The 12,959-nt window shown below is 38.1% G+C and overlaps 1 protein-coding gene across 8 annotated transcripts in view; it reads right to left on the minus strand.

Moving 5' to 3' along the window:
• ICA1 (islet cell autoantigen 1) overlaps positions 1–12,959 on the minus strand; it is a 65,947-nt gene that overhangs the window by 22,173 nt on the left and 30,815 nt on the right. For all 8 annotated transcript variants that reach the window (XR_005955017.1, XM_041466399.1, XM_041466403.1 and 5 more), the window contains 2 exons: positions 1,581–1,706; positions 1,300–1,398 (listed from right to left, as the gene is read on the minus strand). Coding sequence is in view for 7 of the 8 variants with exons in the window: in XM_041466399.1 (XP_041322333.1) it covers positions 1,300–1,398; positions 1,581–1,706 (225 nt within the window). In the remaining variant the exon portion in view is untranslated. The remainder of the gene's footprint in view (positions 1–1,299; positions 1,399–1,580; positions 1,707–12,959) is intronic.

Raw genomic sequence — 12,959 nt, forward strand, 5'->3', positions numbered from 1 at the left:
TATCTACCATACTTCGTTAAAAAAATAATAGCTCATAATCTCAATGTAAAATTAGTTTGCAGCTCCTTTTTAATATATAGTTACTCTGGCATGAACATATGATATGACTGGTAGGGATCAGTTCCCTAACCATAATCACCTATTGTTATTCCACACCCAGGTATAGCAGAGGTGAGATGGGACTCACCACACCCTCCAGAAGTGACAAGCAGAGCTCACTTACCCTAGTAATGCAACTGAAGTAGCAGCATCTATGATCTATCTAGATCTAATAGTAGCATCTATTCTCTTAGGCAACACAATCTCACCTGATGCAATCACCAGATTTTAATTTAATCACCTTAGCAATCAGAAACTAATTGCTGGGGACAAGAGATCATGGAGAAGACTCTGGTATAGAAAATAACCCCACACTCCAGAGACTGAAAGAAAAAAAAAACCCTGATACTAAAAGCCAGTAACACAGTCTTACCCCCAAGCAGCTGTTTTCTGAAAGTACAGAATTACATAAAATCCTATAGTTTTAAACTATCTCCTGATTAGCATCATTTATCAGCATACATATCAGTGGAAAAACAGGAAATCACATCTTTTCAGCGCAGGAGGTGAGCAATATAATTGGTTAAGATTTTCCTAACAGAAGCTGTTAGGACACCCTAAACATACTACAATATTCACAACCATTTTTACAGTTATTTTTTGCTTCATGGGGTTGCTCGCTACATGTGTGGGTTCAATATAGATGGTATTTCTTTATCATAGATTCCCAATCTAATTTCAAATTTAAATCATAGTGAAATGTTTCACAGGAGGGAGTTCAAAAGGCACAAAGCATCCCCAAATGTCCCTCCTCCTCCACCACAAGGGTACACCAAAATAGGTGCATTTTCTTTCCAAGTTCCAAGTTTCTTTTCCAAGGTGTCCAAATGTTATTATACATCTTGAAACATCCTATGTGTTGTTCAAATAATCAAACTTTTAGATACAAAAGAGCATGAAGAATAAATACCCAGCAACAATAGAGGCTACCTACACAAATTAGACTGAAATTGTTCTGGATCAAAGCAAACATAAAAACATCTTCAGAAACCTTTTAACATCAGGAAGGTAAGAAAGGAGCCCACCAGCACAGCTGGTCACAAGGACATTAAACAGAAAACCTGTATTTAAATGAAAAGACAAAACAGGGATAAAAGTGTCAGAAAATATATGGAGAAAATATCAATATGCTTTCTACACCCTTGTATGATCTCTTACTGGTTATCACTGGGCAAACACATACATCTATATATTCCTTACCTTTAACATAGTGAATTCATATGGCTGATAACCTTTGAAACTTTCATGGATGGCTGCCATTGTGTGTGAAGTTTTTTCCCAAAAATGAAGCAGCGTTGTCTGTAAGACAGGGTAAAATTTCAGTGCCAATGTTAACAGAAATCTGTTTTCAGTGCAGATTTCACATCTTCCCTCCAACACTAGCTACATATTCTTACGGTTGAATATTGCCATGGTAACCTCTTAAAAAACCACATTAACAGGAAAACATTCTTTCAGAGGTCAACATTTTCCTTGGATACCTGATAGGTTGTTAACACATGAGAAAGGAGGTTGCATCTGCTGGCTCCCAGAAGATCCACTTTTTGACAGACATCAGTCTTCAGTTTGTCAAAGTTGAGTTTTGCATGTCGCACTTGTGCTTGAACCTTCACACAAAGGGACAATTGTTTATGTAGTGATTTTTTTCTCTATTTTTAAGGAAAGAGCAAACTAATACAACTTCTAGGGAAATCGGACAACTGAACAGACTCAATTACAGTTTTGTTTTCACCAATCCCACTGAAATTAAGATAAACTGGCTGATAGATTATACTCTTACTATCTTCTCTGTTATTGCTTTTATATTTTTTTTTTTATTGGAAGAATTTCTGTTTTCTAACACCTCTTTTGTAAGAGGGATATTAGTACAAAACATACACTGAGAACAATTGGAAAAGATACTTATATTGGTATCTCTTTCAAGAAAGACAAATTCAAAGCCCAACCAACAAATTTGGAGCTAAAAGTTTACAACATAATATACAGGTGCACAGTCAGAGACATTTCCATGTATCTACAGCAAGAAACAAATTACACTGATAAAGTTTAAAAGTAAAAAGTTTAAATTCTGTCTGCAATGATACAGCACATCAACATCTTTGTATCACTATAAAAATTTCACAAGACCTCCAACCAGGCAGAAAACCAGCCAAAGATCTGCATCACAAATTCATCAGATGACCTACTCATACAAACTGTGGGACTCCTGGATTGCTGGACACGTGGCATCTTTGTTTCACTGATCAGATCGGTTCTGCTTAAGCAATACTGCATATCAGCCTAATCTGTTCATAAGGAAGAAACTACCACAATTCAAAATCTGTCATAAATGCAGAATCTTACAGGTGAGATTTAGAAAAAGATGCTGCCAAATGAAAAAAAGCAAACACTTTTTTCAGTAAAGAGCAGTGCTACTCTACCTTTATAGCTCTGTGTTTACTGCATTCATCTAAAAGAAGAAGTCTTCCAGGGTGTTCTAGGTTACAATATAAAAATGTATTCTATTCCCATCCTCAAGAGCTGCTGAAACCAGGAGGGGCATTGTTTTTTTCCTTATCTCCTGTTAATGGGCCCATCAATGCCTTCCCCCATGACTCAGAGATAATTCCCTCCTGGAGCCATTTCTGTTTAATGGGTAGTCAAGGACTCACCGCATGACTCAGAACAGTATCAGCTCACTGTGAGATGCTCTGCCCAGGGTGGAGGAGCTAAGCATCCCCACCTGGATATAATCTGGGTTTTGGGACAGAGCAGTCAGTCTTTCCACTGGATTCCCAGAGGAATGGCCACCCTTACCCACTGGTTGCCACAGGACAGGAGCTACCAGATTGTTTCTACAGGATCACCACTTCAACAAGACCATTCCATCTGGACTGCTACCACCACCCTAACTAGCAGGGTATCAGGTTGTATTCCGACTCTGTCAGTGGTTTTTCTTTTGTATTATTGTATGTATTTGGGTTTTTTCCCCCTTTTCCTAATAAATTGTATTTCTAACTTGGAATCTCTCAGTGGTTTTGCTTTCAAACCAGAACACAGGGTAACTCCACCAAACCACCAGTGAACAAATCTTGAGCTCTAGTAATAACAAAGACAACTAAAACGTCTGACTGGATCTAGTGCTCTCAGCATGAGTAAAACATCTTACTGAAAACTTGTTTGTTGTCTACACATGTTGGAGAACTCAAAAAAACCAGAGGTGTCTCCAGAAGATGAAAGACTTCTTAGGTAGTCAGGAGATGTTTTAGTGAGGTAAAGACAGATTTGATTTTCCTCAGGAAGGAGGAAATGGCTCCAATGGCTTCCACTTCTCAGGCAAGCATGACAAATGCTAAGCTATCATATAAAAAGGAGCAGATACTGCCAAGACATCTACCATAAGGTATGGAATTTCATGGAAAGCCCCACTCGATCAGAGTTACACTGGCATGAGCTGAGGCTGCTTCTTAGTTTGGGATCCCCAAGGATTGCTACACTTTCAGCTTGTACCGGATAGAAGCCCAAGCAAGGTACCATGCTATGCATGCCAGGAGTGCCATCCCAGGCACATCTGTCAGGTCCAAACAGCAAATGGTTAAAAAGCTTATGGACCTCCAAAACTGAGCAGCAATGGAGGAAGACAGGTGCTGCTGCAGGAGAAGTGTAGAAGCTTTATCCAGTGCTGGATAAAGACATTTATCCTGTGTTAGGTCCTCGAATCCTTTATTTGTTTTAGCTGCAAGTGCCTGAGAGCACAGTTACAACTTCAGTGTGAAAAGGAGAGTTGTGAAGAAAGTCATGCGCCTGTGCAAAAAGGAACTTCTAACTGAAATCCAAATATGGGATTACGTGCATCTTTTACCACAAAGAATTGCTGCAATGGGTAGGAATTTAAGTAAGAGATGTTCTTGGGCTTTGAAAAAACTAATCTCAGTTACAGCCATCCAGAGAAATCAGATGATGTAAATGGAAATGTGTCACATATATAACCATATTTTACAGTGGTGCAGCTGAGAACAGAATCCCTTTCCTACTCGGTATATCACAGCACTGGTAAAAGCACAGTAAGAACAGCTGTGGCTTTGTAGACTCAATGTCCAAGTAAGCAAAGAATGTGAATTCTGGGGACTATAAATACTCTGCCAGAGATGGTGAACCACAATTTAAAAAAAAAAAGAAGCACTACTAAATGTAATTATGAATTCCTACTCCAAGTTCCTTAAGAAAGGAAAAAAAAATCCATTAAAAAAAAAAGCACCTGTATAGTTTGAGTTGCAGTCTTCCTGCATCCATTCTTCAGGGACATTTAGCAAAGAACAAGGTTGGCATTTATCTTAACTGAACATGTAATTAGTGTCTCTTTTAAAAACTAAAACATTCATAAAGAGAAAGAGGTGATCCACAACACAGTGTGGAATACAAACCCTTATGCTTATTATGCTCATACAGATGATTCAAGATACTTAATGCTGCCTTACCAAATGCTACACATTTCTCTTGCCAATCAGGAAAGATATGATATTACGAAAGCTATTAAATTAAGCAAGATTTTAGGTTTTTTGATATATTGAAAGTTTATTGAGCAGAAGTATTCTCCTTTTTTCAGCAGCAGCGCAGGACAACTAAGAAAGAACACCACACACTGCATCAGCATGACCTATTGCTTTTTATCTGTGCCAATAAATGCATTTTCAATTGAAATTATTATTATTAGACATCTTTTAAGATTACTTGTTGGCTTCAGGAATTAGGTATTAAACCTCAGTGCTTACAAAGCATAATCTACTTAATACCACACAAGTTATCAGAATGAACCTTTGGTTCTCTACTCAGGGGAAAGCTGATATAATACACACTAATCTTCTTCTCCTTTCTCTGCAATTACTCTCTAAGACATGAGAAACAGAACCTCATTGTTGTCTCAGTAATGCAAATTTTTATTCATATATTTAAATTTATTAATGCTGAACAAAAAAAATTTCTTGAAAATCCTGGTCTGAAAACTGTCAGGATTTTATTGCCCCTAGGAGAACTGCCTTGATCCAAACACAACCTGAACATTTTATGATAAATGAGCTTCTAAGCATCTGAAACTATAGGTGCTAGATGTGATATAAATATCATACAAGAAAATCTTACAGTACTCTTGCCACAAAAAAGATTACTACTCTTTTTCTAAGCAGCAACCTGCCTTTAATTTCCCAATGCAAACACCTAAGTACAATATTCATAAAGAGCACACAAGAAAACAAATTTGGAAAGCAGTATCTTATTCAATCAACAGCTTGATAAACTATAAGATGCCAGACAAACCTGAAATAATTTCAAAGGACTGAAATGCTAAAATGCTAAATTCTGGGGGCTCAAAAATCAGGCTCTAGAATGCTTTATTGTAAGGGCAAATATTTGCTAACACAGTTTCCTAAACAGTATCCCAAAATGGATCAGGCTGGAAGGGACCACAGTAGATCCTCTGGTTCAACCTCCCTGCTCAAGCAGAGCCATCCCAGAGCACACAGCACAGGATTGTGTCCAGACAGTTCTTGAGCGTCTCCTGCAACAGAGACTCCACTGCCTCTCTGGGCAACCTGCTCCAGTGCATGGCCACCTGCACAGTCAAGTTGTTCTTTCTCATGTTCAGGCGGAATTTCCTGTGCATCAGTTTCTGCCCAGTCCTTTTTGTCCTGTTGCTTGGTACCACTAAGAAGAACCTGGTCCATCCTTTTGGCATCCTCCCTTCAGACACTTAGAGACACTGACTAGGTCCTTTCCATCTTCTGAACAGGTCCTTCCAGCATTTGAACAGGCCCAGTTCCCTCAGCCTTTCCTCATAAGAGATGCTTCAGTCCCTAAATCATCTTTGTCGCCTACCACTGGACCCAGTTCAGGAGCTCCATGTCTCTTTTTCACTGAGGAGCCCAGAACTGGACACAGCACTCCAGGTGTGGCCTCACTAGGGCACAGTAAAAGGGCACGACCATCTCTCTCAAGCTGCTGTCAATGCTTTTCCTAGTGAACACCAAGATACCATTGGCTTTCTTGGTCACAAGGGCACTGCTGGCTTATGGACAGCTTGTTATCCACCAGTACCCCCAGGTGCTTCTCCAGAGAGATGCTTTCCAGCAACTATGCTGAAAATCTTTATTCAAACAGAAAAATTCTAATCTTTAAGCATGCTAACAAAAAAAAAAAAAAAAAAAAAAAAAAAAAAAAAAAATCCTCAGACCCAGTTAAAAAACTCTTCAATATGTTCAATTATTAAAACACAGATTGGGCACATACTTTCAAGGAGTCCTTATGTTGTCCACAGTACATCTGTGTTACTACTTTCTTTCAGTCTCCTATAAAATGCAAAATGTATTTTCAGTAGTAGCCTAATTTCAGGGACAATTCAGCTAGTGGAGCATCATCTCCAAAATTATGTTGAATAAATGTATTAACTCACTTTACATACAGTATATTTTTGTCTCAGCATTTCCAGCATAGAAGGAGAAACAGATGCTTTTAGTCTAATTTGTCACCCAACCTCTCACTTACTCGATCTGAAAAGCATGCACAGTGTGTGTACAGGCTGGAAGGAGGGGATAAGTAAATTGAGGGGGAAAAACGCCTGGAATATAGCAAAACTTCCTGTTTGGCGCTCTGGGTAAACTCTACCAGCAGACGGAATCAGTGCAAATCTTTGCATTAAGTAAGTATAGCACCTTCTGGCATACCTGATTGTTGTAAAGACTACATGAAAATGAAATCAAACTGTAGTGTGAGGACCAAGTATTTACCATACAGCACAACTTACAGCGCTTCTGCGTGTGGCACAGAAAACACAAGGAACTAGATTCTCAGTTCCCACAAACTCTAGTAATTTCATAGTTTGAGTGGTGTTTTGATAAGGAACACGCACCACACTTTTTCACCAAGTACTTACTGGTTTATTTTTCCCCTTCTTTTTAATTCAAGATTGATGATGTGCAGTCAGAGAGCAGAAAAGGTAATGTTTTATACAAAATAATGCCTGTAACTAAACTTTTCCACAGGCAAGGTACGGACTTCCAATGCCTTGCACAGTATGAAATCTGATTTCCATGTACTTGGGTATATTCTACATTTTGCAGGCTACACTTTCATTCAACTGTTCCCTTGGGATGGAAAAGTATTTATTGTATTTATTAATCTCTGCTCCATCATTTTTTAAGAATAACACTTAAAAACACTGGTTAAAGAAGAGTGGGCATGTTTCTGTTCATCTGCTTCAACCCTGGTTATTAAAATCTTCATTGATGGTCTGATGAGAAACACTGGTAGAAATTAATTTTAGGAGACAAATTTTAAAGTGAGCCACGTCTAGCTAAAAGGGAAAACTACTTGGACAGTATAAACAGATCCAAATGATATCTTTAAGTCTGAAGCTGAGCAGATGTACATCACATTTGTTCAAGAAACAAAACTATTCTTGACATTTGAATTAAGATAATTTTAGTGCAGACCAAGTTCTAATAATACATTTCTTAAATTTGCCATTTTGGACTTAATGATGATTGTCTGTCCTTGTGCAAAAGCCCTATGCACCTCACTCTATTAAGCCTGATTAAGCAAATTTGCAGTCATGTTGCAACTCATATAAAGGACCTGATTACCACTGCAATTACCCATCTCATTCTGGAAACCAACCAAAGATCTTCTATGGAAGGGGTCCCTGCCAATGACAGAGGAGTTGGAACTAGATGATCTTTAAGGGCCCTCCCAACCAAACCACTCTATGATTCTACAAAAAGTACTGTCTGCCTTTCTGCCACAAAAGAACAAGTGACATGTCAGCTTTGTAAAAGCACTTATGTTTGTGTCTTGAGGTACCTTAAATATATTGGCAAATTCATGTGGAGAGACAGCCAGCAAGTGAAAGCTGAATTAAAGATTTATTAGGTCAGTTGCACTGCAAGAGAAAGATTCTAGAAAAGAAGATGATACAATTTTCTGATGTCCTGAAGGGGTAGAAATCTCCCATTATGTACAGACTTGAACAAGGCCAAGAAAAAAGACAACACAAAATTTTTTAAGCCAACAAAGACCATTCTTCTAATGGCTGAAACATTCATGATGAGAAACAATTAAAAGATTGCACTAAAACACAGTAATAGCCAGCATAATCCAATTAAATCAATGCCAACTGAAATAACTGCAAATACCTACTAGAATATTACCTGCCATAATTACTCAGAGCTTTTAGGTTTAATTGTTCATGACAGTCCTGGAACTCAGTGTAAGGAACAGAAGAGTGTTAAAGTAGACAAAAGAAAATGAAGACAAAAAAAGAAAAAAAGAACTCAGTGTAAGGAACAGAAGAAGAGTGTTAAAGTAGACAAAAGAAAATGAAGACAAAAAAAGAAAAAAATGCAGAAGCAATGCTATATTGCTGCATAAGAGAATATAGACAAACACATCTTAACATGGATTAGTACTACAGCAGCAGCATTTCCTTGTATTAACTGGGACCAGATCATGTTTCTCTGCCAGAAAACTCAATACGAAACATCAACTGCCTACAAACAGAATGACCATAAAGTCAGTATAAGCTGATTAAAAATTTTTTCATTTAATGCTGACATTTTTTATTCTAGTCAGAACCATAAAATCTCCATGACTTAAACATGTATTCTGCTCTCCTTATGCTACAATGAAGAAGCCTAGAGAAAAAAAAATAGTAAAAAAATCACATTATAACCAAAATGTTATTCCTCCAAATCCAGCAGCTTTCATGCAAACTCTGTAATTCAAAGCTGCTACAATTTATTTAATTTACTTTTTTCCGGTATGTTAAAAACATTTTATTAGAAAAATTTCATATCTGTGCATGGCAAAATTTTAAACTCCAACAAGCACCTAAAAGTTACATATTTTCTCCAATTTTGTGATTTTCAAATGTCCTATTAGGACATGGTCTATGGCAGTTCTTGTGGAGAGCCATTACAACTCATCTAAATTGTCATCACTATTCTGGCTCAGTTTTTACCAGAATTTGTCCCTGTGCACACACCTATCACCTTGGTCATTCATACCCAAGCCAGTTTTGGGAAGCTCCGCAGGTCTTCTAGAAAAGCCTTGCTGGAGAGTTGCTGTGTATTTCACCAGAGAGGTTAAAGGCAGTACAAATCAGCAGATGAACATCACAAGAATACTACTCTTGCACTTACCTTCAGGCACGCCTTCCACCCACAAAAGTATGCTAGGTGTGCCTAGCTCAGGCCTTGACATCCACCTTATTACCTTGTGCCTGTGCCAGTGGATGGAGATCTTGAAAACACAAACAACTGACACTAGAATTCACTTCATATTACCCAGTTTCTCTCTACTGGAGTATAAAGGGAACTCTCATTGATCAATTTAGGTGTAGACATCTACAGAGCATGTGTCTGAAGTCACGTTTGATAAATCCTAATCCAAATGACGTCCAGAAAATTATTTCCTTTATTGCTAATAATAACAACCATAAGTATTTGAATGCGTGCCTTATTTACCCTTTTAATTCATCCAGTATAAGCTTCCAAGCCATGATTCTTGAAAAACTCCAAATGAAAAGACTGAGGAGTCTCAACAGCTTATGTATCGTGGTCTAACCAATTTTCATCTTGTCTTTGTTAAATGAGACAGATTGACTTAGAGACACCTCATCTTAAGCAGCTTCCCCTAGTCTCTGTATTACATCTTATACTTTTGATACTCTGCTCTCCAGGTTTTCAATCCAGAGATGTGGACTGTGATCTGTGCTTGCTCAAACTGCAACAAGAGACACCACTGGCTTACAGCTAAGCTATATCTTTACATAAGATCTTCACAAAAACCTCTTGCAAAAAGCTTTCAACTGTAGTTGTAGAGCTGCAATTAGCACTTTGCTGCTGGGAGAAAAGAATTAAATATACAAAAGAGATGAAATTGTGATTAAATGCACAAAAGAACTCTTTAATCTAGCACTTCAAACATACAATGTTTTGTGGTTTGTATCTTCAGTTACTGAAGATGAGGCCATTGTAGTCGGGATACAAATATATCACAGAGGAAGTACAACTACCATTCTCTGTTCTCTTCTTTGACCATAGAGCGTCATGCTTTTATTTTCTCCTGCCGATGGAACTCTGCCCTAATTTTTAGCTCTGTTATTATCCTCTCATTACTTTGGGTCAGAGGCTTGTGTTTTTCTTCCTGTTTGAAATTCATGTCTATGGTCCGGGTCAAGGAGAATGCCATATTAAGGAGCAATGTGCTTAATGAGCTTTGCTGCAATTTCTACTTTAACAGCAATAGAAAAGCCTAAGGTAGGAAAATATGTTGTTAGGTACACTGAATTAACTGCTATTATTTTTAAATCCCAACAAAGGATTTTTTCTAAAAGATATATGTATATCTACCAAAGCACCAGACCATGGATATACACCAGGATCTCTGTGCATTTTTTTTTTTCCCAGGAGTATATGAAATTTGGTCTTTGTGTCACATTTATGCCACATTTCCCTCTTCAGTTTTTTAGTATTTGGCCTGTAAAAATTTTACTGCCTTCAGCCTGTTGGCTCACACACCATGCAACTCCAGCCTGGCAGTAATGAGTAAACCACGGCCAGAACTGCTTACTTCACAACCACTGAAAGCAGATGTGAGCAATACTCTGAACCCTGTGAGGATATAAAGTTATGGCTGGCTTGAATATTCTTTCTTTTTTTCCCCTCCAAAAAACAAAGGTTGGTTGTACCATCTTCTGATATATTCAGTGATGGCTATCACAGAAATTGAATAGCTCTCCCTCTCTCCTTTATGCAAAACATAGACATTTATCTTACTCCTTTCTTTCTTTCCTACTGCCTCACTTCCTCCCCAGCCTTGTGTTTATTCCTGCTGTTTTATAATGTACCTTTTTCAAGTCTCTTTTGTCTCTTTAAGGATGGAGAAAAATGAGAACCTCCTCACACTTTATGCATGTGATTCCATAAATATTATACAGAGACATGACTTTTCACTCCGCATTTTTCTTCAACTGAAAGTCAAGCTGGATCTGCAAACACAGATCAGTTCAGGCTTAGCAGTGGGGAAAAAAACGCAGGCAACAACAAAATATCTGACCAAATATGTAAATTAGTTTATGCAAAAAGAACAATAGATGAGGTTTGTCAGGCCAGGAAAAAAAAATGAGTAAGGAGGAGTATGATGGAAGGCCATCACACCACAGATACAAAACTTGTAGAAGACAAGACTTCAGCCAACACAGGAACCAGAGGGCATTATACTGAACAAGCCATCTGAACACAAAATGAGGTGAGGTGATCTTTACACAACATCTGTGTCCGCAGGGCAGGTCTTTGATCACAGCCAGGCATTGGAGATGGCCAGAATTCATCTTGGTTCCAAAGGCAACTGGACAATTCTACAGGAGAACAAACCCTATGTCCTGTGATGTCTCCACTGGTCACAGTACTAAAAGAAAGCACCGTTGTGTATTTGCTCTATGCAGCTCCCTAGCTGCTACCATTGGACACCAGTGAAGAAAGATGATGCACAGACAGCAGATTTTTGTCTGAAGAATAAAGTAACCCTGAGGCACATTTGCTAGTTAAGGGGAGTTTGAGAGTTTGCTCTGCTGGATTCAGACCAGCACAGCACCCTCTTTTACCAGAAGAACTCTCTGTTCTGTGGTCTAAGGTAGCACAGATACTTCAAATTAGCTTTTCCAACATAACACCTGTGTAACTTCATATTTTTGTACTACAAAAATTCAAAATCATGAGTTACAGAATTTTGTAATTGTTAGAGGTGCCAGAGTGCATTCAAGCACTGCCTATGCCCAAACAGAAATCACATGGAAATGCTTCACATATTATAACTGTATGACAGAATGTAAGCTTTACATTCACACAGATTCACCAGGAGAAGGGGTGGGGACAATTTTGAGGTGCTCCAACATTTCTACAATTACAACTGCAGTATGGAGAGGAGATCAAAACTTTAAAAAAATTTTGTACTCCCTTGCAAAAACTCCACACATACATTAAGACTTGAGATTTGAAGTGTGGAAATCAATTGCCAAAACCTACAGGATTTACCTGGACAGGGCTAGCTCATCTTTCAGCATCCACCACAAACCTCCTTTCTTCTTTCCAGCGAGTTACCTTCCAAGTGAAATGGTTACTCATGGTATTTAGGTGGGGCCTGAAATACTAAACAGTGCTACTGTCTACATGAAACCTGTGGGAAATGCATATCTAACTAATTTTTTCCCTCTATTTTTAGAGGGTAGATTGCTAAAAATAAATCTTGTTGAAACAGCCCTGCTTTTGGATTAGGCATTTCAACAGAACAGGCCCATCAACTACACAGTCTCTAAATTTATATGAAAAAAGTTGCTCTGCTATTCAACCAACAAGATATTCTAATTTTAGATGTCTCAAAAAAATATGTTTTTTCCTTGCCTGTTTTAACCTTTTTTGATGCAAATTTGGCATATTTTCGTCCCTACTCTCACTATTATAGTAGTGCAAAGACATGGATCCAAACACCTCTTAGCAGCAGCAAAGTTTTGTTATGTCCAAATTAAATTTCTCTGAGACATGAAAACTATTTGTGGTAAGCAATACAGTGCTCTGTACTAAATAATAACATTCTGAACAGCTGTCCTAAAGCAACAGACATATACTTCCTCCTTCATTATTAAAAAGTAATTTAGTCCGTTCATAGGAAAAAAAAAAAACCCAACACCACAGGTTGAACAGCACAGCCCAACAGCAACAGAAAACCTCTGAAGTTTTCCTCTAAGGAAAAAAAACTCCTCCTTCCTGATTTTCGCCCCTCTAGCATGGCAGAGTAGAGGCAGACACAGTGTGTCATTTGGGGAGAGCAATGCC

Source organism: Pyrgilauda ruficollis, unplaced genomic scaffold (genome assembly GCF_017590135.1).
Source record: "Pyrgilauda ruficollis isolate IOZ18807 unplaced genomic scaffold, ASM1759013v1 scaffold2, whole genome shotgun sequence".
Taxonomy (NCBI): domain Eukaryota; kingdom Metazoa; phylum Chordata; class Aves; order Passeriformes; family Passeridae; genus Pyrgilauda; species Pyrgilauda ruficollis.